General features: G+C 41.2%; 1 protein-coding gene across 5 annotated transcripts in view; it reads right to left on the reverse strand.

Moving 5' to 3' along the window:
• LOC118903066 (myelin associated oligodendrocyte basic protein) overlaps positions 1 to 19,941 on the reverse strand; it is a 42,721-nt gene extending 22,780 nt beyond the window's left edge. For 3 of the 5 annotated variants that reach the window (XR_005021705.1, XR_005021704.1, XM_036867738.1), the window contains exons 1-3: positions 19,869 to 19,941; positions 16,790 to 16,867; positions 106 to 315 (exon numbers count right to left, since the gene is read on the reverse strand). Coding sequence is in view for 1 of the 5 variants with exons in the window: in XM_036867738.1 (XP_036723633.1) it covers positions 106 to 311 (206 nt within the window). In the remaining 4 variants the exon portion in view is untranslated. The remainder of the gene's footprint in view (positions 1 to 105; positions 316 to 16,789; positions 16,868 to 19,868) is intronic. The other 2 variants (XR_005021706.1, XR_005021707.1) reach the window with 2 other exon arrangements.
• Positions 19,942 to 23,811: the final 3,870 nt, after the last annotated feature.

Raw genomic sequence — 23,811 nt, forward strand, 5'->3', positions numbered from 1 at the left:
GCCTCAGCCCAGCATCGCAGAGTAGAGCAGGAAGGGGGAACTCGGAGCTGAGAGACAGAGGCCAAGGCCCAGCCCAGGCGCCAGGTGGCAGCGCAGACCACTCACCTGGTCTTCTGGCAGGCACAGCAGATCCAGTCCTCCTCTTTCTTCTGGTAGAAGCAGCCACTTTTACAGATGCTATACTTGCGGTCCACAATCTCACGTTTGGAGTTGAGGAAGGTGAACGGCGGGCAGCAATGTATGCTGAAGTGCTCCGAGAACTTCTGGTTCTTGGAGAGTCTGGGGCCCTCCTTAACCACTTTCTGACTCATCTCACTGGAAATCAGTGATGCGGGGGGAGGTGGGGAGACATAAAACAGCACATTCATGTGAGGGAGCTTTCTACTCCAGGAACGCACTCCCTGCTACTCCCATGGTCCAAGTTAACATTCAGAGCTATCCTCCATCCTGAATCTGGAAGGTCAGTTTCCTGCCCAGCTCTATGGAGAGGAACTCAATTAGGAGTTTATTCTTTTTTTGTTAATTTACATACAATTTTTAAAGGTTACACTCCATTTACAGTTATTACAAAATATTGGCTATATTCCCCGTGTTGTACAAATACATCCCTGTAGCCTATCTTACACCTAAGAGTTTGTACCTAGGCAATATAAGGGAAGAGTTTGTTAATTTTTATTTGTGTATTTTTAAATCATGTTTTCTGAAAATGGACTCTTTTTTCCCTTATGTGTTAGCTTCCCACTTAGGACAGGAAAAAATATTTCAAAGCCAAACACATCTATGGCAAAATAATATTCTAGATTTAGGAATGGCCGTTTCTCTAAAAAACCAAGAAAGCTTTGTTATTGAAAGCATAATCTCTATTCATACCATGAACTACTCTACACCAGAATGAGAAAGAACAGACTGTAAGACACAGGTCAACATGTTTGAATCTCACAAACATAACGTCGAACAAAAGAAGCCAAACACAAAGGAATACACGCTATATGATTCAATTTATATGAGGTTCAAAAACAGGCAAAACTAGTCTAGTGCATGGTGCTAGAAATCAGAACATAGTTATATTTGGAGGAGGTGGGGTCTGACTAAGAAGAGGCAGGAGGGAGCCTGCTGGGGGCGGAAAATGTTCTGGATCTTGATCTGGGAGATGATTACACAGGTGTATACATATGTAAAAATTCAGTGAGCTCTACACTTAATTTTTGTGCATTTTACTGTTTACCTCAGTTAAAGAGGAAAAGTAAGAGGAGGAAGAGGAGAGATTAGAGAGTTTTGATTCTTGAAATATTCTGAAAGGCGGGGAAAACTTAATTACTTACTGCAGCATCCTTTGTGGAAATGTGACACATGCAGAAATAGTCCTACCTAACACTCCAAAACATTGAAGCACACAGGGGACTTAAATGACTATTAACCAACAAGAGTCTACAAATATACACAGGTAATGTGCATATACCGGCCACTGAGAATATCCCTCCTCTCAACAAACTCAAGATCAAGTTGTACACACAGACGTGCAGTATGTAATTACAAGACACGGTGACATCGACCAACAGAAGTATGTACAAAGATAAAGGAAACCATGAAAAGGGGATGGATTCTTTGAAGACAGAGAAGATGATCTGGGTTTTAAGGATGAATACATTAAAAACAACTAAGTTACTCTGAGGGGATATTTTGATTTTTTGTTTGTTGGTTGGTTTCTATTGTTTTTTATTGAAGTATAGTTGATTTATAATGTTGTGTAACTTTTTTGTTTTTTGATAGGCTTGTCTTCGGCTACAGGTAGAAGTGAGGGCTGAGGAGCAAGTTGAGTGTAGTTATAAGAAGAAAATACATCCTTTTGCACCTCAGTCTGTAGAGTCCATATTATGTGTTACACCTGTTATGTATGTTGCAAATGCTCTTTCCCAATATTTCACCTGCTTTTATCATGCAAAAAATTAATTTTTATGTAATTAAGTTTCCTAGTTCTTACTCAGGGTTTTATATTTTAGTTCAGAAAGTCTTCCCTACTTCAGAAGCTCTTAATCATACTCATGAATATCCCATTTTGAAAGAGAATCCTCTCTGAATCTCACTTTCATGTCTCTTTTCCTCTCTATAACTCCTCACTTTTATAGGCAATGTTCTTGAGAAGTTATCAACACTCTTTTTCTCCATTTCTACATCTCCTCCCCCTCAGTGCACTCCAATCTGGCTTCTGTTCCTACCTCCCAAAGATACGTGGTTCTCATAAAGACCTCCATGCTGCCAGACCAGCCGTCTTCTTCCTCGATCTCTCTCTCCATGTAAATGCTTCCCTGTCCTGTCACTCCATGTTCTCCTAGATTCCTTCCTCCATCTCTAGCCCTTCCGTCTCAGTTTCTCTTATAGGCTCATCTGCTTTATCCAAAACTTTTAATGTTAGAGTTCTTCAAGGTACAATAAATACTAAATGATTAATAGGGTTACCTTCAAGCATCCACTTCAGCATTTATGATATGTTTAGGTTGTGCCAGGCACAGTGCTCAGGCTCTGTAGGGGATGCAAAGCTGAATCATGTTTAGTCCCATCCTCAAGAAAAGTATCCACCAGCTGGGAAGATGGGCAAGGATGCACATGGTGTACTCATGGCCACAAAACCCATCTATTGAGCCCAAACATGTACAAGTCTCTGAGGAGACTGAGGGGATGGATCAGCTAAACATCCTGCTGACATCCTGTAGATGGAGGAATGTTGCATAAATGTTAGTAAGTGCAATACAAGGAAGGGATGCTGTGGAACATGAGAATGTGCTGAGACAATGGCACGGAGAGTCCACAAGAGCGGGGCCGTACATTGGGCTGGGGAAACAGGTAAAACATGGGTAGAAACATCTGGCCCTGAGATTTGGACAGCAGAGATAAGGGTTTGTGGAGGGTTGGGAGCAGTTGATTCCTAAGCAAAGATACAGAAGGGTGAATTGCAGTCCACCTGAGAGCCCACCCGGTCTGCAGGGCAGTGTGGGAGCGGTGACAGTGCCAGGGCACAGGTGATGAGGTAGCACAGGAGTTACCCATCACTGCGAAGGATCTAGCCCTTGTGACTGGGAGTGTGGTCATGCCATCAGCTGATCAGGAGTCTGAATAGATGAGAGGGAGGGAGATCATCTCATTGGTCTGGGATATCATGAATTTAAGGCGCTCATGACATCCATGTGGAAATGGGCATCCGAAACTCAGGAGCTAGAGCTGTCAGCTCGAGGGTCCTTCACCTCATGGAAGAGACACAGCCTTGGGAGTGGATGTGCTGGGTGTGAGCTGAGTGAGGAGCCAGGCCAGGGACGGCTCCCAGGAGGAGTAGTGGGCCTACCTTCAAGCTCCAGGAAGAAGAGCTAGGGAAGAAGGGGCAGCAGGGGGCAGCCAGGGAGGTGGGAGGAGTAGCAGAGTCTTAGAAGACAAACCTCCAAATTTGCAGGAGGAGGAGATGGTCAGCAATATCAAAAAAAACAACAACAAACAAACAAATAAAAAATGCTTTGTACAAACAAGCATTTTTAGACCAATGAGAAACTAAAGTTGATTTTTAGGGTCTGATTCATTGCAATTACGACCCTAAAGATCTGCCAAAGCCCTACCAAACCCTGCACATGTGGCAAAGTCCAGCTCAAGTTTCTGCTCCCATGGGAAATAATGAAATGAAACACTCCAGGACTAACAAGCAGGAGTCATTTCTTTAGGCTCCCAGCACATGGAGATGATGTTACTCAGCTTTTCACAGGCAACTCGGACAACCCTAATTCCTCCAGCCTTCTGGGGTCATCTTTCCCCAGACTGTTCAGGCACTCATCACAAATAACAGAAAATCTAGCACTTGCCCCAAATTTTTATGAATGACCGGCAGAGGGTAAGAGGGAGATTTTAAGTCTCCTGTGACTCTAAATTTCTGCTCTGACTGAATTCTCAATTCCCACCCACCTGACAAGATGCCTGGGCCCACTCTATGCCTATCTAGACCCCCTCCCAGCCGTCTCTTCCCCAGCGCAGCAGGGGAAAGTTCTCAAAGTATTCCCTGGCAACTCTCCTTACTCTATGCCTTCGCCCACCGTGCCCAGCAGGGAGCAGCCTAACTGCTTGTTACTCATCACATGTGTTCCTAATGGAAAAGCAGTTCTCTGCCCTGGAACCCTGACATTCTTCTAGATTAAACAGCTGAAAATTCATCCAGCTTTAACATAGGATTTCCCCCCTTCCTTTAGTAAAATGTTTACAGTCAGTGGAAAGGCTCTGGCTACTGTTGCCTGTGGTAGCAGAAGTACCGCGTTTAGTTTGGGGTACATTGTAATTGGTTATATATACTCCCCTCCAACTCTGCCCCACACCATGCCCCAGTTTAGAAACGCTAAGGTCCACATGCTGAGCCATAGCAACATACACACGAGCCATCCTTTCCCACCATACCAGGCTTCCTAGTAAATTAGTTGTAACTACAGGCAGATAACTAATGGCAGAAGAAATAATTCACATTTCCTGAGGCCCTATTATATGGTGGTTGTTTTACATACTTTACCTCATTTTTCTAATATGGCATTATCATCAACAAAGTAAAGATGAGATGAGTAAGGAATATGACCAAGTTCAAAGAGCCAGTAAGAGGCAGACGGGGATTTGAACCCAGGTCCCTGTGACTCCAGCATCTGGTGCTGTCTGACCAGGCTCAACACGGTCTGAGCTCCCTGTGCTCAGCCCTCCTCTCCAGGGAGCAGGTGTCCAGGCGATGGGACCAGCCTGGACTTTGGGGAACTGGAGGTGGGCCCAAGGATGGGATAAGGCTGCAGAAGTGCATGGGTCCATGTCCCAGGGTGAAAAAGACTGAAAGTTGGGGAAACAGCTCCCTGAAGAAAGGAATGGTAGAGGATGGAGTGTGGAGACATCAGGACAGTACGGTGGCCAGCACCTCCTGCCAGAGCACAGAGGCTCACAGTGGAGGGCTGCAGTGTAAACTCAGGCAGGGTCCCGAGGGGAGTGTGACCCATGGGTGCTTCCTCTGTCCCTCCCTCACCAGTCCTTAGTAGGTTTTAAGACCTTATTCACTGTTGAGAATTTAAAAACTTGGATGAAGGAAAATGATAAAAATTCCTAAATTCTTATCATAGTTAACCACTTAAAAATATTTGAACATATTTTTTTGCCTTGAGAATATTTACATGTAAATATATAGTTAATAAAAAGTCAGACCATACCTTACATACTTTTCAAATTATATACTTGGAAAAATCATTCACTTTTTAAATAAAGTTTTATAGATGTAGACGTAATGTCACTCATAGCATTTTCCTATAGCTTTTAAAATCTGTGATAAATTTATAGTTGCAGCCCCCTTTATGGTTTATATCATATATTTGCATCTTCTCTCATTTTCTTGATTAATCTTGCCAGAACTTATCCACTTTACGATTCTTTTCAAAAACAAGCTCTTGGGTTTCCTGCTTGTCTTTGTTCATTTTTTTCCTAGTCCATTAATTTCTGAGTGCCTTTATTATTTCTTTTTTTCAGTTTTCTTTAGGCTTATGTTCTTGTGCTTTTTACGTATTCTTGAGACAAACTCTTCTCACATATGCATTTATGACCATAACCTTTTCATACGACTTCAGCTGAATACCACAATATTAACATAAAATTTTCATTTTCTCTTCATTTTAAATATGAATGAGTTCTTCTTTGATTCATCAATTATTTTAAAAAATCTGTTGTAAAATTTCCAAGTGTATGAAGTTATTTTTATTACATTGACTTCTGATTTTAAGGCATTCTGGTCAGAGAGTGGTCTGTATGATAATGACTCTGATATTGGTTGAGCTTCATGTTTCACAGTCAACGTTTTTAAATGTTCCATGTGTGCTTTGAAAGACTGTGTATTTCCAGAAACAATTTGGAATTATCTAGGGAAGATAAGAATGTGAACAAGCTACAATCTAGCAGTTTATTCTTGGGCACAAACTACAATCTAGTGATTTATTTTTGGATCATAGCTCAGCCTTGCAGATAAAGCCACTTGGCGGAGCACAAAGCTGGAGGAGCCTGAATCCTTGATGACAGTGGTTCTAGGCCTGGATCCTTGAACACTGACCACCTTTTACAGGAGAAACAAACTTCTACCTTGTTTAAACCACTATTATTTCAGCTACAAACAGTCAAATACAATTCTGAATTAATATACTCAGTTTTCTCACCTAAAAGAGGGTGTCTGCCTCAGTTTGGGTGCTATAAAAAAAATACCATAAATTGGGCAGCTTGTGAATAACAGAAATTTATTTCTCATAGTCTGGAGGCTGGGGAGTCCCAGATGAAGGTGTTGGCAGATTCTGTGTCTGGTGAGAGCCCACTTCCTGGTTCATAGATGGTGGAATGAGTGAGGGAGCTCTCTGGGGTCTCTGTAATAAGGGCACTAATCCCATTCATGAGGTCTCCACCCTCATAACCTAATCACCTCCCAAAGGTCCCACCTCCAACTACCATCACACTGGGGATTAGATTTCAACATATGAATTTTGGGAGACACAAGCATTCAGTCCATAATAGAGGGGAATAAAAAATAATAATAACATTTAACTCATAGGGGCTTTGATAGTATTAAATAAAATAAAGTAGGTGAAGAACCTAGCACTACCAAATACAAATAACTTGCTTCATAAACTCCATTTTCCTTTCACTAAGAATTCATTCAAATTCATTTGACCTAATTCTATTGACTTTTTCAGACACGCTCTTTATGTATCTCACATGACATTTAATTTAAGCATTAATTAAATGCTTAATGAAGTAAAGACATCACTATTTACTTTCGTGGCTAAAAGCAAATCATTATAAACACTACATGATGTTTTCACAAACTATACTACCTAATTGCAAAGCAAATATAATTATAAACTGCCTGGCAGGATGAAGAGAAAAAAAGTGACTGAACTTGAAACTGTAAAATATAATTTCTTCTAGGCTTTTCAGATGTCTCCATATACTCTAAAACTACAGAGGAGGGGAAAGTGAGGCAGGTATTTGAAGAAGGAGAAAAAGGAAGTGAAGGAGAGGAACCAAAGGGAGAACAAGAACCTCCCCTCACTATTTATTGAGCACCTACTATGCTCCAGATGCTTTATATCTGTCATTTTTAATTCCCAATATAACCCTCCAGGTAGTCTCTACTGTCCCCATGTTAGAGATGAGGAAATTGAAACCTGAAGAAGTTATGTAAACTCAACAAAATCATATAGTAATGATAATAATAATAATAGAAAACTCATAATCGCCAGTATGATTACTGACTACCCAATATCTGCCCTGCCCTTCAATAACAAACCCTGATTTTGTTTGGCAGCATGATATGCCCAGTTAAATATATACAACTCCCTATGTGACCACATTCTGGCCAAGGAGATGCAGGCAAAAGTCCATGGGGAAGATTACCTTTTTTCAATAATAAGGCTTTTATTCAAGGAGGGACTCTCCCCTGGTGAGTGCATCCAGCCCAACCCAGCTTTTCCTGGCCCCCAAGAGGCAGGATTATTTCAGCCTTTGGACCTTGAGCCTTAGGGCTCCTTCCGCCTACTTCCTTCCCACCAACAGTTACACAGCAAATGCTTCTAACACCTTGGGGCTCAGCCCAAAGCCAAGTCACTTGCTGGGGAGACTTTCCAGAGCCTTCCCTTCCCCCAAGGAGAAATGATCACTCCTCCCTCTTTTGTGCCCTGGCCTTGTGTGCTGTATATAATTCTAGGAGAGCATCTGGAACCTGTAGGGTTGCCCTTAAGTGTTCTGCCCTCAGAGCTTTGTTCGATGCCTAATTCAGAACAGGTGTTCGGTAGATGCTTGAGTAACGAGAACATGAACAAAGGGTGCCTCTCGCAATGGCTGCAGGAGCCCTCAGCCTATCGCTGCCTGTCCCCAGATGCTCTTTAGCAGTCCCACGTCCCTCAGGGACCTCTGCTCTAACTCAGGCAACAGAGTCTGATGAATGAAAAAGGCAACACAGGAAGGGACTTTTCCAACTGATCTTGAAAGTTATAAAACTGGGCTCTTTAGGAAAAAATAAGAGACTTTGTGAACCCACTACACTTTTTCGCTTCTTTCTTTTTAAATTAATTTTATTGAAGTATAGTTGATTTACTATACTATATTTACTATACTATACTATAGTGTTAATTTCTGCTGTACAGCAAAGTGATTCAGTTATACATATATATTCTTTTTCATATTCTTTTCCATTATGGCTTATCACAGGATATTGAATATAGTTCCCTGTGCTATACAATAGGACCTTGTTGTTTATCTATCTTGTATATCATAGTTTGCATCTGCTAATCCCAAACTCCCAATCCTTCCCTCCCTCACCGCCGCCCCCTTGGCAACCACAAGTCTGTTCTCTGTGTCTGTGAGTCTGTTTCTATTTCACAGATAAGTTCATTTGTGTCATATTTTAGATTCCACATGTAAGTGATATCATATGGTATTTGTCTTTCTCTTTCTGACTTACTTCACTTAGTATAATAATCTCTAGGTCCACCCATGTTGCTGCAAATGGCATTATTTCATTCTTTTTTATGGCTGAGTAATATTCCATTGTATATAGGTACCACATCTTCTTTATCCATTCATCTGTCAATGGACATTTAGGTTGTTTCCATGTCTTGGCTATTGTAAATAGTGCTGCTTATGAACATAGGGGTGCATGTATCTTTTTGAAGTATAGTTTTGTCTGGGTATGTGCCCAGGAGTGGGATTGCTGGATCATTTGGTAATTCTGTTTTTAGTTTTTTGAGGAACCTCCATACTGTTTTCCACAGTGGCTGCACCAATTTACATTCCCACCAACAGTGCAAGAGGGTTCCATTTTCTCCACACCCTCTCCAGCACTTATTATTTGTAGACTTCTTAATGATGGCCATTCTGATTGGTTGTGAGCCCACTATAACTTTTTTTAATTCATGCAAATTAATTAACAAGCTTAAATCAATTACATATTCTAGAGATGGCACTAGCATCTCTACGTACCTACCAATGTCATAGGTATCTTTAAACACACTTTCACTATTCCCTAAGGAGACTGCAGGTGGAAATGAGAACCGTGAACATAAAATGGATTTTCTTCCTTCCATCCAGACTTCCTTCCCTTCTACCATCTTTTTTAAAAGGCAGTTGGGGTGTGGGGTAATTATTTAATAGAAGCGGCATGTGGCCCTTAGTCCCAGGTGGTCCTCTGGAAAGAAAGACAGTGCAAGTTGTAAGTTGCCGTGCTACATCTCCATGGGGTCACAGGAAGTCAGACATGGAAATGGGTACAGGCTCTACCAAGTGAAGGGTGGATGCAGATCAGTATTTGGAAGACAGTACACTTCTCCAATTCTTGTCAATCAGATCCCTCAGAACCATGAGCAAAGGCTGCCCTTGTCTTGTGATTAGAGAACTCAACATGGGAAGGACAGGAGGCAACTGACTACCTAGGGCCTGAACCCTCTGTGAGAACAATATTCTGGCTTCAGAGATCAAAACTCCAAAGGAGGGCAGTGATCAGTCCCAAGATCTCTTAATACATTACATGGCTTAAGGAAGGGGTGGTTTAATATATACTTGAGAAAAGAATTTTAAGTTAATAAAGCAAGAAATTTCAGATTTATTAAAATTCAGCTCAGTTGTACCAAAAAAAAAATCACATAACTTTTTCATTGCTCTATAATTGTATAATTGATACAATACTACAAGAAAGGAGAGGGGACAGGGCAGGAGAACCTCTGAATTCATACTGCCTCAATTGTTTCTGGCATAAACTGTCTCTTGCTAATAAGTAGTCAGTAAAGTTCAGCTCCTTATCAGGACTATTCCTTACCTCCCTCTATTCCTTCTCAAGGTGGAAAAGAGTATGGGGAAGCCAAGAGTCCTCGTGGCAATGAGGGAAGGGGTGGCTGGTCTTTGTGGTGTCCTTCTCTGCTGGACTCTGCCATAGGTACCTTGTCTGGTCTCACTGGCCCCTTGGCATGAATGACACATGTTACTGCTGACCACTTGACCCACCAAAGCCACCAGTCATCAGGGCCCCTACCCAGCAGCCTCCTATTCTGGTCCAGGTGTCCTCTCAGCTCCTCAAAATTGCTAAAGGTCAGAGTAGAGAGTGAGCAGGAAAGGAAGCCCAGCAATGAACAGGACATGCAGATAGATTGAACGTAGGCAGGAAGGAAGGACAAACAGGATTTCTCCAAGAGAAATTAAGGTAGATGATGAATCATTTTGCTAAGATGGGAACAGGTTTAGGGATGGGGAAAGGGAAGAGTCAAATATTTAGTCTGAGGCATGTTCAGTTTGAGAAACTTATGAAACCTCCAAGCAGCTGTGAAAGGAAGTAATTGGCCACACGGGTCAGGAGATTTCGAGAGAGAGAGAGGATGAGAAATAAATTTAAGTGTGTTTGACATACAGATGAGATTTACAGCCAAGGGAACACAGGAGAACAGCCAGGGAGAAAGAGAGTATAAGAAAGGGAAAAGAATAACTAGAAAAAATTTTATTCACAGTAGCAATAAAAATCTTTAGATACCTAGAAATAAAGCAGTAATTAATATGTATAAATTCTTGTGGGGAAAAAATTCAATTCCCATTCTTGATAAATACCTTTAGCATAGTAGTAAGGGAAAGGGATGTCCTTAACATTATAAGGAGCTAGCTACCAAAATATCCACAATAACAGCTTACTGCTTGTGAAATCTTAGAAACATTTTCATCCAAATCAGACACCCCAAGAAGGATGCTGTCATTACTACTCTTCAACACAGCACCCGAAATCCTAACCGGTACAAAATACAAAATAAAACAAAACAAAAAACTGTGAGACTCCACAAGCTGTTAGAACTTAAAGAAAGTCCAATGAGATTTCTGGACCCAAGATCAATACGCCAAAATCAAAGTCATTTCTGTAGGTCAAGAGGATCCAATTTGAAAATGTAAATGTAAAAGAAGCCATTCATACTGACTACAAAACTATAGGACACCTACAGGTAGAAGTATATCTGATAAAAGAAACGCAAGACTTTCATGAAGAAATTTGCAAATCCTTTTGAAGGCTGCAAAAGAAATAGCCAATATCCTAAGTATGCTATCTCTTAATAAATCTATAAATTTAATGCAATTCCAATAAATATCAGATTTTCATGTAATTCACAAGATGATTTCATGGTTCTTATGGAAGTATAAAGGACCAAGATGAGCCAAGACAATTTTGAATAAGAATAGGGTTTTGCCCTACCAAGTATCAATGCTCATCATAAACTATACTAATTAAGACAGTAGAGTATTGGCTTGAGAATAGACCAATAAATCAATGGAACAGAATAGAGAGCCCAGAAACAGACCCACATATGTATAGAAGCATGGTTCATAACAGAGGGGGCATTTTTTTTTAAATGGAAAATGGTTTAACTACTCAAAAGGGAGACAAAATGAACTAGACAAAAGACCCCAACAAGAAAAATGATAGCAAACACATGTCATGAGATGGAAGCCAAACACTATTCAAGGGCTTTATGTATTTAACTCACTTAATTCTCACGACCTCACAATAGCCCTGCTTTGCAAATGAGTAAGCTGAGATACAGAGAAGTCAGATAACCCACCCAAGGACACAGAGCTAGAACATGGGAGCCCCAGGATTCCAACCAAGGTAGGCTAGTCTGTATTCCTAATCCTGACAGTATGCAGCTTCTAACTCAGCACACGTGAAGAGGAGGGAAGCAAAGCAAAGATTATGATTTTATAGAATAAAAGATACCACTGTGGTTACAAGTTAAAAGACCTGTGCCAGTACAGAAGAAAATGTACAAATACATAAAAGTATAAAGTTTTAATAATCAGAATGTTTAAGAAAAAACAAACTACAAATTTTTTTAAATGGGCAAATAATAGAAAGAGACGAATCTTTAAAAGCTAGTAATCATATACAAATACGCTTAATTCTGTAGGACTCAAGGAAAGAGACAATAGCAGCAAGGGAATGTCAAGCCACGCCCCTTCTGACTGGCCTGAAAAGGGGGTGAGGGGATAACGTTGTTGAAGGAGGGGGAAAGGCAGCCGATCAGAGCGCAGGGAGGGGCACAGGGGCTGGTGCGTTCAGTGCTCAAGGCACCGTCCCAGGCTGCCAGAGGGCACGCTTGCTGCACGTGAGGAATGCACTTGGGTGCTTTGTCGAGGAGCTGTTTCTGGAATAAAAATCTAGGGCTTCAAAAGTTCCACTGCAGGCCCGGGCTTCTTTCACCTAGCCCTACCACATCCTAGCAAAGGCTGCACAGCCCCAAATCCTCTGCTGTGAAAACCACTATCACTGAGGAGCAAATTCATTCCACATTCACCACCTCCCTTAGAGATCTTGAATAGCTTCTTAAACCTTGCTAATTCTCTCTCAGGTCAGGGGCTAATGCTTTCCCCTGAGAGTAGATTTACACAGTAAAAGACAATGGCTTCCGTGTTGATTGGTCCACAGGATGTCTCTAAGGATGGCTTTATCCATTTGTACTCATTTATTCATTTGTCTCCTTGGCAACCAAATTGTTTACTACTAATTGAATGTTGCACAGTAGATTCTTGTTGGGAAACCAGTCCCCCGTCCGTCGTCCCCCCCCCCCCCCCCCCCCCCGGTAATGGAAAGCTTCATACAGATATTTATTTTGAATCAGAGTGCTTTTCCACAGAGAGCAGCATCTTGCCAAGCTCCAGCACTGATTTGGGGAGCTGCTGAAGCTGTGAAAAAATAATAGCATAAGAGGATACTGTTGTCTTGAAGTTGGCAACTCATTTGGCAAGACAAAACAAAGCCCTCATTGCTTTGCTTTGTTTTCAGGTGATAAAGACAAATTAAAGTGGTCCAAGGACCACACTGCGCACAGATAACTATCTCACAGACCCATGCAAAAGCCCTTTCTGATTGAACAAACTCTGCCTAACCCCCGGCTATTGTAGGAAAGGGAACAAGTGTGACCCAAGGTTGGTATCCTTAGCACAAAGGTAATATATTTAGAAAATGTTTTAGGAGTGAAAACCTTGCTTATTAAAGTGGAGCTCGATAAACATGTAAGAAGTATGGTAATTTTCTGGATGTAATTTTAATAACACAATGTTCTTCATTTTCTTACATCTAAAATTTCAAAATACATGGTTTTAGCTTATCAAGAGAACCTGCAGTAGGATTGTAGGTGAATGAATAATCCCATACTTTTCTACAGACAGGGGACAAGAGAGTCCAGGAGAAGGAACCAAAAGCATGAGTCTGTCTCCTCATCTATCCATTCCCTATGCAAAACCACGGAGACTCTCCCCAGTTACAGAGCAAAGTCCTTGCTTCTTTAATAATATGGCACATAAGACTCCCCATGATTTGGTCCCTGTCCACCTTTGCCCTTTGTCTCCCACCTCCCCCAGCCCCCCGCAACTGCTTTAGGACAGAAGCATCATCCCATGATCAAAAGATATGCCCCTGAACATACTGTTTCCTTTTCCTGGAATGCCTTTTCCCCATCATGGTTGTGTAGTAAACTCCTATTCATCCTGAACAACCCAGCTAAAGTCTCACCTCGTCAAAGGATCCAGCCCTCCTCTGGGCTATAATTTGGACATACTTCTGTTGGTGAACACATCCCACTATGTTATAATAATTGGCTGTAGGTCTGTGACCTGAGTTTGAACTCTTTGAGGGAAGGATTTCTGTCTGAATCCTCAGGGTTCTGCTGCTTCTTCTACTCTATGAATGAGTATTAAGCGTGATTGAATTGAAAGTGTCTTTAAAATTCCCAGGTGCTTCTGTCCCCTGGGATGTCATGTAGGACTCAAGCTGCTTTTGTCAGATTCCCAGCAGGGCTATTCTAAGAATTAAGGTTTTAACATAAAATGATCTCTCCACAGAGACCGTCTTATTATTTTGTTATTTTTTCAAGGTGCGAAAAATTAAGTTATTTGTCTTTCTTAATCCAGTGTTTGTGATGTAAGAAATAAGGATAATATGTTTCTCTTTCTCTGTGAAAATGGTGGGTCTGGAATGCACACATATGTAGGTTACACAAATCCTCTCTCTTATAATTCCTTCCTGAATGATGGAGAAGGAAATCAATCTTCCAGATTTGCATTGTCTTATAGAAAAACCTAAATGTTAATTTGGCCTACAGTCATAGCAGGGTGGGAGCGGGGGCTAAAGAAGAGAACCTAAATTACCTGATGGACTGATTTATTGCTCCACTGACAGCTATTGTACGGTGAGAGCTTCTAATCTGCCTTGGGTTCTGCCTTTGTGTTCTCCAAAGGCGTCAGTCTCAGGGAGACAAAGAGACCAGGCTAGAGATGAGCTGAAATAAGCACTGATTGTCAACCACATCTTTTCCCAAATTTTGTGTCCAAGGCCACCATCTGAGTCAGCCAATAGCAGTGACACTGGTAGACTTCCTCAGTTTGATGAAATCCCACTTATCTTTGTTCCATTTTGCAATTTGTATTTACCATATTTTATTGAAATCATTCACCTACTCAAAGAAGCAAGAGTCGTCAAAGGTGACTCCAAGGTATATAGTTTGAGCAACTACGTCGGTGGTGGAAGCATCCACTGGAGGAGAAGCTTTGAAGGAAGAAGCTAAATCATGAGTTCAGTTTTAGATGCATTCGAGTTGAGGTGTTTGAGGGACATCTAGATAGAGACATCAAATGGAGAGTTCAGAGAAGTGTGGGCAGGAGATAGAATTCGAAATTTGTTGGAGTATAGGTGGCAATTGAAGCTGTGGGGATGGAAGGGATTGCCCAGGTGGCAGAACGTGGAATGAGAAGAGGGTATGACTATGTCCTGGGGCACTCCCACATTTGCAGTTTAGGTGGAGGAACAGTGATTGGCAAAGGAAAAAGAGAAGAATCAGAGAGGAAGGAGGGAAACTGGAGCATGTGGTATCGTAGAAGCCAGAGGAAGGATTATTTCAATATAGGGAGTGGTCAAAGTTGTAGAATGATTCTGAGAGGTGGTGTGATATGAAGACTATAAAAAGTACATTAGCTTAAGTGATATGGAAATACTTGGTGAATTTAACAAGAATTGTCTCCATGGAGTGGTTGAAACAAGTTAGATTAGAGGGTTTGTGGAGGGAAAAGGGGCTGAGGAATTGGAAAGAGAAACTATAGGCAACTCAGGCCAGAAATTTGAGAGTAAAGGGGAGGAGATTGGTGGAAGATAGAGAAGCCTGTGGTTTCCAGGGGGCTTTTTTTTGGGGGGGGGAGGTGGGGAACGGTGATTTGTTCATTTGTTGATTTATTTTTTGTTGTAATGAGACAGATGAGAACATGCATAAGTGCTGATGGAAGAGGGTCTAATAGAGAGGAAGAGATTGAAATAAAATAAGAAAGAGGTAAAATAATCAGTGTTCTTGAGTGAAACCTGAGGAGATGGAGTTCAGAGCACATGTAGAAGGGTTGGCTTTTGTTGGAAGAGGGAAAACACTGGCTGTATGAAGTTCCCATCTAATAGCTTCCATTTTTCCAGTGAAACAGAGGCAAGGTTATCAGCTGAGAAAGAGAGAGTTGGAGATTTAAGAAGAATAGAATGGGCTTAAAAGAGATTTTGCAGAAATTTTTAGACCAAGCTACCGGGTATTTTTGATGGCCTAGTTGAGGTCACTGATCATTAATTTGCAGTGGTACCAATCTGCTTCATTGTGTTTTTCTCCAGATGTTCTTAGCAGCCTGGGTGGAGACCTGGAGAAGACATATAGGTTCATCTAGGATTGGAGTTTGCCAGAGAATTTGCAGGAGAAAAATTGAAGTGATAAATCCTAGCATCTATTCATAATAGGAAGAAAATAAAAGGTAGAAATGAGTGATTGATGAATGGATGGGTGAATGGATTCATAAACGGATGGGGAGGTGAAGGGGCAAGTCAATCAGAAACACCTAGTGAAAGAACAGTCATAGTGGGGCACTTAACAAATAAAGTTGAAAAAAGGAAGGTTGTGAATGAGATGCTAGATGTTTGCACTGTTTGATTCAGAGATTGAGTAGTTTCGAGTATTGCTAAGTTCCACAGCACGACGGTGGATGGATGAGACAGAGTGGATAATTCACTAGAGTAGTGATAGTTTAGTCACATGGACACTAAAGTCATCTAAGTCGATGGATGGAGCTGAAGTGGAGAGGGAGTGAGGGAGTACGGAGTCTGGTTACGAAATTATCAGTGAAAGAGGAGGAGTGACTGGGAAGTCAGATGCAGACTGACACAGGAAATGGAGCACAAGCTTCAAATTATGGAGGAATAACTAGAGAGTGAAGGAGCAGTGGCCTGAACGTGGCAATGGGGAGAACATTGCCCCACTCTCAGATCTGGAGCTACTTGGAGTGTAAAATGGCCCTCACTTGACAGGCTGACAGATGAAGCCTTGTTCTCAGAAGACTGGCTGGATTCAGTTAAGATAATGAGATGGAAGGAATCTCCTGAGTAGAGTTTGAGGCTACAGGGGATGATGTCTCCTTTTCCATTTCACTACACACTGTGGTACATGGGTTCATCAAAGGTGAACAAATGGTGGCTTGGGTCATAGTCCCTCCGATTGATGCAGGGAAGTGTTTTTTCTCATATTTCTATACCCCAAACCTAGCATACTGTAAGACACCTGGAATAGTTTTTTAAAGTGTGTAACTCTTATTGAAAGTTTGATTGCCCCATCTTTTGCTGATTCTACATTCTACTTTGACATTCTGAATACTACTAATCATTATACCAGAATTTAGATGCTGATCCAAAAGAGTATAAGAGATTTATTTGTACCTGTATTTTCATCCGTACACATCTGGTGAATAGATCTCTGTTATGAGCTTTTCTTGGTATCATTGGCTTCTTTTTTCCCTAAAATTGAAGCAGTAGAATGTGTTCTGGTTAATTTAGTATTTTGATTACTGAGGTTGTAGTTAAATCAAGTGTCTTAATCACCAAGCTTCACACTCATAGCCCTAGGAAAGATCATGATGTAGTTTTTGCACTATAAACTCAATGAAGGATCCGCTTTGACAAGGCATCAAATTGAGAACTTCTAGAAAATATCAATATTGGTTTCTCATGCACTACGGAGATTTATGTGACTATTCATACCATCTGTCCCTTCTTTCTTAATACATCTCAGATCTTGGAAGTGTTGTTTAAACAAAGCGGTCTTATATGCCTAGGAGAAAGAGCAAAGATGAAGTAAGTCTGCCCTAACAAGGCCTAAAACCAAGCCTGGACAGGATCAAGGTGATCCTCCAGTAATTTAGCATAATCCAGAACCTCTACAATCTACTATCTACCGTGTTCAGCATACAATAAAATTACAAGATAGGAAGATATAGGAAAATGTTCATCATGGGAACACATAACCCTTTAAGTCAAAATACTTCCTCAACCTCCAGAGTGACTTCTATGGCCCAGATAAAGCAATCATAATAAGTAATGCTACATTTCCCAAAAGCTGAGTTCCTCAACATTAAATTGCACCACGTGCAGAACCCCAAACTTCTAATCTAACTCCATGTTTAGGAAAGAAAATAGTTATCTACCTCATCCAGGGAACAGTTCTGTTAAAACCATAATACATTCACTTGACCACAGAGATCATATATCAAGTTTAATCAATTGCCCCACATTCAGATTTATGATGACTTCAAAGTTTTCTCTGAGAAAAAAAAATGGATGCTTTATATTTGCTTATCTAAGGAATGCAGTTTAGTAATACTCCCCAAACAAAGGAAGTCTGCTAGGAAATCAAAGTCTCCACTTCTGGAACGATAGCTGCCAGATACCTCCAAACAGAAGTTTTCCCACTTACAAACAAACAAAATGAAAGTTCTTTCTCTACCAGGTACCCTGTCAACATGCTAAACGTCAGTGAACCCAAAGTTGCTAATCAGGACAGCTCTTTATTGAAATCTATTTTTAGCAGATGCTTTTACTTAGAAAAGAATGATCACATTGATGAAATGAATACTCAGAGCAGTAGACATGAATCCAACACACATGAAGAATCTTGATAAATACTTCGCTACATGCCTATCAAGTTCATGTACACATCATTGTGAGTACCATTTATAATTCAAAGACAACACTTATACACTTTTGGTGAATACTTGAGAATTACATGTAAAAGCTCTGGATTTTTAATTTTTTGTATTTTCTTGTAAGATTTTAGGTACTCATTTAAAATCCTAGTTACCATTAGCTGAATAAGACCTCGAATTAAAAATTTGTAAAATTCAAGCTTCAAGAATTAATTTGGCTATGAATGATCTAAAATGCAAGCCTAGGGGCTTCCCTGGTGGCGCAGTGGTTGAGAATCTGCCTGCCAATGCAGGGGACACGGGTTCGAGCCCTGGTCTGGGAGGATCCCACATGCCACGGAGCAAATGGGCCCGTGAGCCACAATTACTGAGCCTGCGTGTCTGGAGCCTGTGCTCCGCAACAAGAGAGGCCGCGATAGTGAGAGGCCCGCGCACCGCGATGAAGAGTGGCCCCCGCTTGCCGCAACTAGAGAAAGTCCTCGCACAGAAACGAAGACCCAACACAGCCATAAATAAATAAATAAATAAATAAATAAATAAATTTAAAAAAATAAAAAATAAAAAAAAAAATAAAATGCAAGCCTATTCCTTCCAAAACTGCATAATCCTGACCTCATCATGAGAAGACATCAGACCAAACCCAAATTGAGGGCATTTAACTAAATAACGGGCCTATACTCTTCAAAATGGTCAAGATCATGAAGGAGAATGACTGTCTCAGGACTCTTCCAGATTAAGGGAGATTAAAGAGACATGACAACTAAAGGTGATGGGTGATCCCATCCCGGATCAACTCCTGGGACGATTGATGAAATCTAGATGTCTGTAGATTAGACAACACCATTTTCTCAATGTTAATTTTCTGATTTGGATCATGTCTGTAATATAGTCTCAAAAGTCTCAGAAAAAAATGTATAAATGTGTATACAGAGAGAGAGTGATAAAGCAAATGTGGTAAAATGTCAACATTTGGCTGATGAGGGTACATCTGAAATTTTTGTACTGTTGGTAATTTTTTTGTAAATCCGAAACAATTTTAAAATCCACCCACCAAGGCATTCTCTTGTTTTTCTAGATGAACGTAAAATGGCATAGCTGCACATCTGACGGCGGTCTGTTCTCTGTCTCCCTGTTTTATTCACAAAGCATTCAAAATACTTTCCCCCATTTTCCTCCTAGTATTCTAGCCAAGTTCATTACTTTATTCCCCTGACACATAATCTTTTCATTCCTTTTTCTATCAGCCACAACATTGAAAAACTCTGTGATTTTCAGGAAATTCTGTACAAGACAAAGCATTAGCGTCCTTCCATTGAAGGCTGCTAGTCTACAGGGAGCAAAATTCTAGCAAGATTTAGGCTTTGTTGTTCCACTAGTACTCCCCACACATAAACCCAGCTGTATGAGGAAAGAAGCTCTTCCTACATAAGAAGGAAAACTCTTTTTCAAATTATGACAAGCAATAAAAGAAGAAATAGGGAAAAAAAAGAAAAAGCCAGTAAATGCTATTGATCTAGCTCCAGTAACACGAGACTTTAAACCCAGGAGAACTTGGATTAAGGTTCGGAGACTCTCCTGAGTCTCAGACAATCCCGAACACTAGCCAGAACCTTCCAGGAAGGCCCTCTGCCCGCAGTGGAATAACCTTGGTGTCCTCTGTGCTTATCTCCTCCATTCTTCTATCTCCTCCCAATCTTGACTGTTGTTACCTCGTTTCCCCTGGGATATGAAGAAACAGCCCATACAAAAATGTGCACTTGCTACCTGAAGATGAAGCAGAACATGAAGTGAGATGAAAACCAGTGGCATCACCTTACCTTCAAGTAGCAGTTGTGTGAAACAGGTTCCACGTCTGCACCAGGTTCCTGGGGGGGTTGAGGCTACCTAATGCATGCAGAATATATAGGGACAGATTATATATCCGGGGTTTTCATTACACAAGGCGTTTTTGATGAGTTCTCAGCCAAGATCCACTTGAAAACAAAAGCTGCACAAAGACTACAAAAAGGCCACACAAAGTTTAAACAAAAGGCTAAAGAAAGACCAAACAAAAGCCAAAGAAAGTTTAAACAAAGAATGAAACAAAGACAAAACAAAGGCCAAACAAAGACAAAAACAAAGACCAAAACAAAGGGCAAAAGAAAATCTAAACAAAAGCTAAGCTAAGCTACAACTGTATCACACACACACACACACACACACACCATATCTACAGGCTATCCCCACACACACTCGCATATTCTGGTCTTCCACCTCCTACAGCCCACATAATTAACACCCCATGCCAAGCCCCTCACTAAGGCTCAGTCCACACCAACTGTACCCCATCAAACCACACACCAGGTCCAACCACACCACACACCAACTCACCCCAGCAAACCACACACCCTTCCACCAATGAGCCACCCCAACACAGCAACCATCTCACCCCACCATGCTATACGCCACGCCACACACCACATGCCAAACCCACAAGCCATGGACAGAGTTGGAGTCACACTGACAAATCTCTATTTTTAGGCTTCTGTTTCCATACTCTATGCAGATTAAATACCCATCCACAATCCCCTCGCTCACACACCTACATACACACGCCCCCAAGACTAACATTCACACACGCCTACCCTCATATACACATACCCTCATAACAAGACTACCTCAGTCTAGTCACAATTGAGATTGGATTTGGAAGATTCTGTGACAATTACCCTTTGCATTCAAATTTATGAAAACTTTAAAAAAATCATCTCTTTTGGTACATGATTTCTGTAAATGATGAATCTCATTCAATTAACATGATAATATTGGCTTCAGTCTTAGACGTTTGCATTTTCTTATCATTGTCCTAAGATTTGGGGATCACACTATTGAGTCCTATAGCTCTGTGCCTCTGTTAAATTTCATGGGTCCTATAACCCTGTGCTTCTACAAAACTTCATTTTATATATGCAGAACTACACGCTAATGATTTGAAAGATGGAAGGACACTTCTGAAACTAATCCAACCAACAGCAGCCTTGCCTCTTTTTTTTTTTTTAAAGCATTTCTTTTTTTTAATTTTTTTTTTTTTTTTTGGCTGTGTTGGGTCTTCGTTTCTGTGCGAGGGCTTTCTCCAGTTGCGGCGAGCGGGGGCCACTCCTCATCGCGGTGCGCGGGCCTCTCACCGTGGCGGCCTCTCTTGTTGCGGAGCACAGGCTCCAGATGCGCAGGCTCAGTAGTTGTGGCTCACGGGCTTAGTTGCTCCGCGGCATGTGGGATCCTCCCAGACCAGGGCTCGAACCCGTGTCCCCTGCATTAGCAGGCAGATTCTCAACCACTGCGCCACCAGGGAAGCCCAGCCCTGCCTCTTGAATTCCCAGAATGCCCTGCTTGATGGTGAGGTAAAAATGCCAACATTGCCATCAAGTTTCCTTTTAGGCTCTCGTCTCATTGTATGCAAAAAAGAATCACCCAGGGAACCCTGAAAAGGCAATCCAATGAGACTACAAACAGCCAGTAGAAATCTCATTGTACACTAACATCTTTCTCTGAGTAGCAAGTTAACGAGTTATAAATGTGTGCTGGCTGATTCACTCCTATGATGAAGCCAGGGCTTTGCTTGTGCTGCCGTGGATGTGCTTGAGGGCTAGGTAGAGTGAGGTGGTTCAGAGCATGGGCTCTGCTGGTCCTGAACACTTGGATGGTCACAGGACTATGGCTCCAAGTACAAGCCCGGGGCTTGTTGATGAGTGCTGGAATGGGCAGCCATGCTGGCCTTCACATGGGCAGACCTCAAAATCCAAGTAGCTGGAAGATTTTCCCCTGGGGTCATTCAGGTTCTTCAAGAAAGAGCAATCCATTTTCCAGCCTGGCAGGGTAGGGAAGGTGGAGAAGTTTGAATATCTTACTACTGATATTCTGTGATCAGGGTGGGCAAGGGACCCACGTGAGTATGCGGATGTTTCCTTTTCTAAGCCCTGCCCATCACGCTGCTCTCCACAGTTTCTGAGTCTAGAAATTTCTCCATAATAAACTTCCAGGAACTAGGACAAGCTGTGCAGTGAAGTTGGAAATTTGTTCAGAATGTGCACCTTCCCCACACCTTATCCTGCTTTCCACTATGCCTGGTCCCCCAAGCCTGTAGACGCTTGGTCTTTTGACATGCTTTTGTCGGGCATGGCGCCTGCCAGCTCTTAAAATGGAACTTCCTCCAGTCGGCCAAGCCATTTATTGCCCTCCACTCATTTCAACCCCCCAAATTGTGTTATAATCACTCATCTTTTGGTGTCTCCTTTTCTTTGATGGGTTAAAACCTTTTTGAAAATTCTCTACTGCCCCTGTGGGAGTAAAAATTGTTTTTAATTCTTTACCTTTTAAAAATATTTTACTACTATAATTTTAGTAATTTGGGGGGAGATAAAAGTAGATAAAATAAGCACGTGTAGTTAAACTGCCACTTATAATCAAAAAAAAAGTAATTGTTTTTTATTGAGATATAATTTGCATACCATAATATTCACAATTTTACAGTGTAAAATTTAGAGACTTTTAATAAATTCACAGGGTTATGGAGGCATCGCCACTATCTAATTCTGTAACATTTTCATCACTCTAAAAATAAATCCATACTGTAGCAGTGAAACATAATACTAGTTTATATCAGCACATAGAGAGAGTCAAGCATAAATGGGGTTAGAGGGTATGGCGAACATCGTGTTAGGGGAAATCACTGAAAGTTAGTACAAAGTGAGTGAATCATCCACAGAAAAAAGTTACCTTAGGAAAGACACTGGTGAGAGAAGGACATCTCCATATTCTCCCTAGAAAGTTAAATGTGCATAAACTCATATCCGCAATTAGACAATTGTTGTTTACCTAACAAAATTATGTACCAAAATATGTGTTGTAAATGTTGTTTTTTATTAAAATTTAAAAGATAGGCCAAGAGATGTTCAGATTAATGACAACAATCCTATTTTTCCTGTAAAAATATGAAAAAAATGACCTTTATAAATAGCTATAAGACCATTTAATTATTGCAAGGTAAATAATAATGAATTGATCACATCTGAGAGAAACCAAAACGTTTCTTCATTTTTTGCCCTTCAATCCTCACTTTGAGAGCAAATCTGTCTCCTCTAAGACTTTGACCTGGATCTCACAGATTTTGAGCTATACAGTCCCCAGCTTTCAATGGTAATCAGAGGAATAGACACCCTCTGAGCTGCCAGCCATTCAGACAAAGCCTCTGTGTGTTCCCCAGCTCCACAACCGCACCGAATCTCTCTCTCTCTCTCTCTCTCTCTCTCTCTCTCTCCCTCTCCCTCTCCCCCCCTCCCCCTCCCTCTCCCTCCCTCCCTTTCTCTCTCTTTCTGCTGTGCTTGGGCTCAGTTACAATTGTGTTCTGGCCAGTGGTGACCTGTGTAAATGTACATTATGTTCCATACTTAAGGGACTGGGTTTTATCCAACTTGCTGTGTTAAAACTCAACTCCATAGAAGACATGCTTCTGCTGTTCAACTTTCTGGACCTAACCCAGGGATTTTACCCCTTGTAATATTACCATTAGAAAAGGAAAGGGTGGACACAGGGTAGCAATATGCAAGGATTCTATCAAAAGGAGAGATTCAGAATAAGAATATATTGTTGTGATGTGTTAAAGAAAGCCAAAGCTGAATAGTAATTAAAGTGTTAAAAACAGATTTTATTCAGGAACTATTGTAATAGGAAAAAAGAGATCTCACTATAAAACTGGGCTCAATTCCAAATACAGTATGGACA

Source organism: Balaenoptera musculus, chromosome 11 (assembly GCF_009873245.2).
Source record: "Balaenoptera musculus isolate JJ_BM4_2016_0621 chromosome 11, mBalMus1.pri.v3, whole genome shotgun sequence".
Lineage (NCBI taxonomy): Eukaryota > Metazoa > Chordata > Mammalia > Artiodactyla > Balaenopteridae > Balaenoptera > Balaenoptera musculus.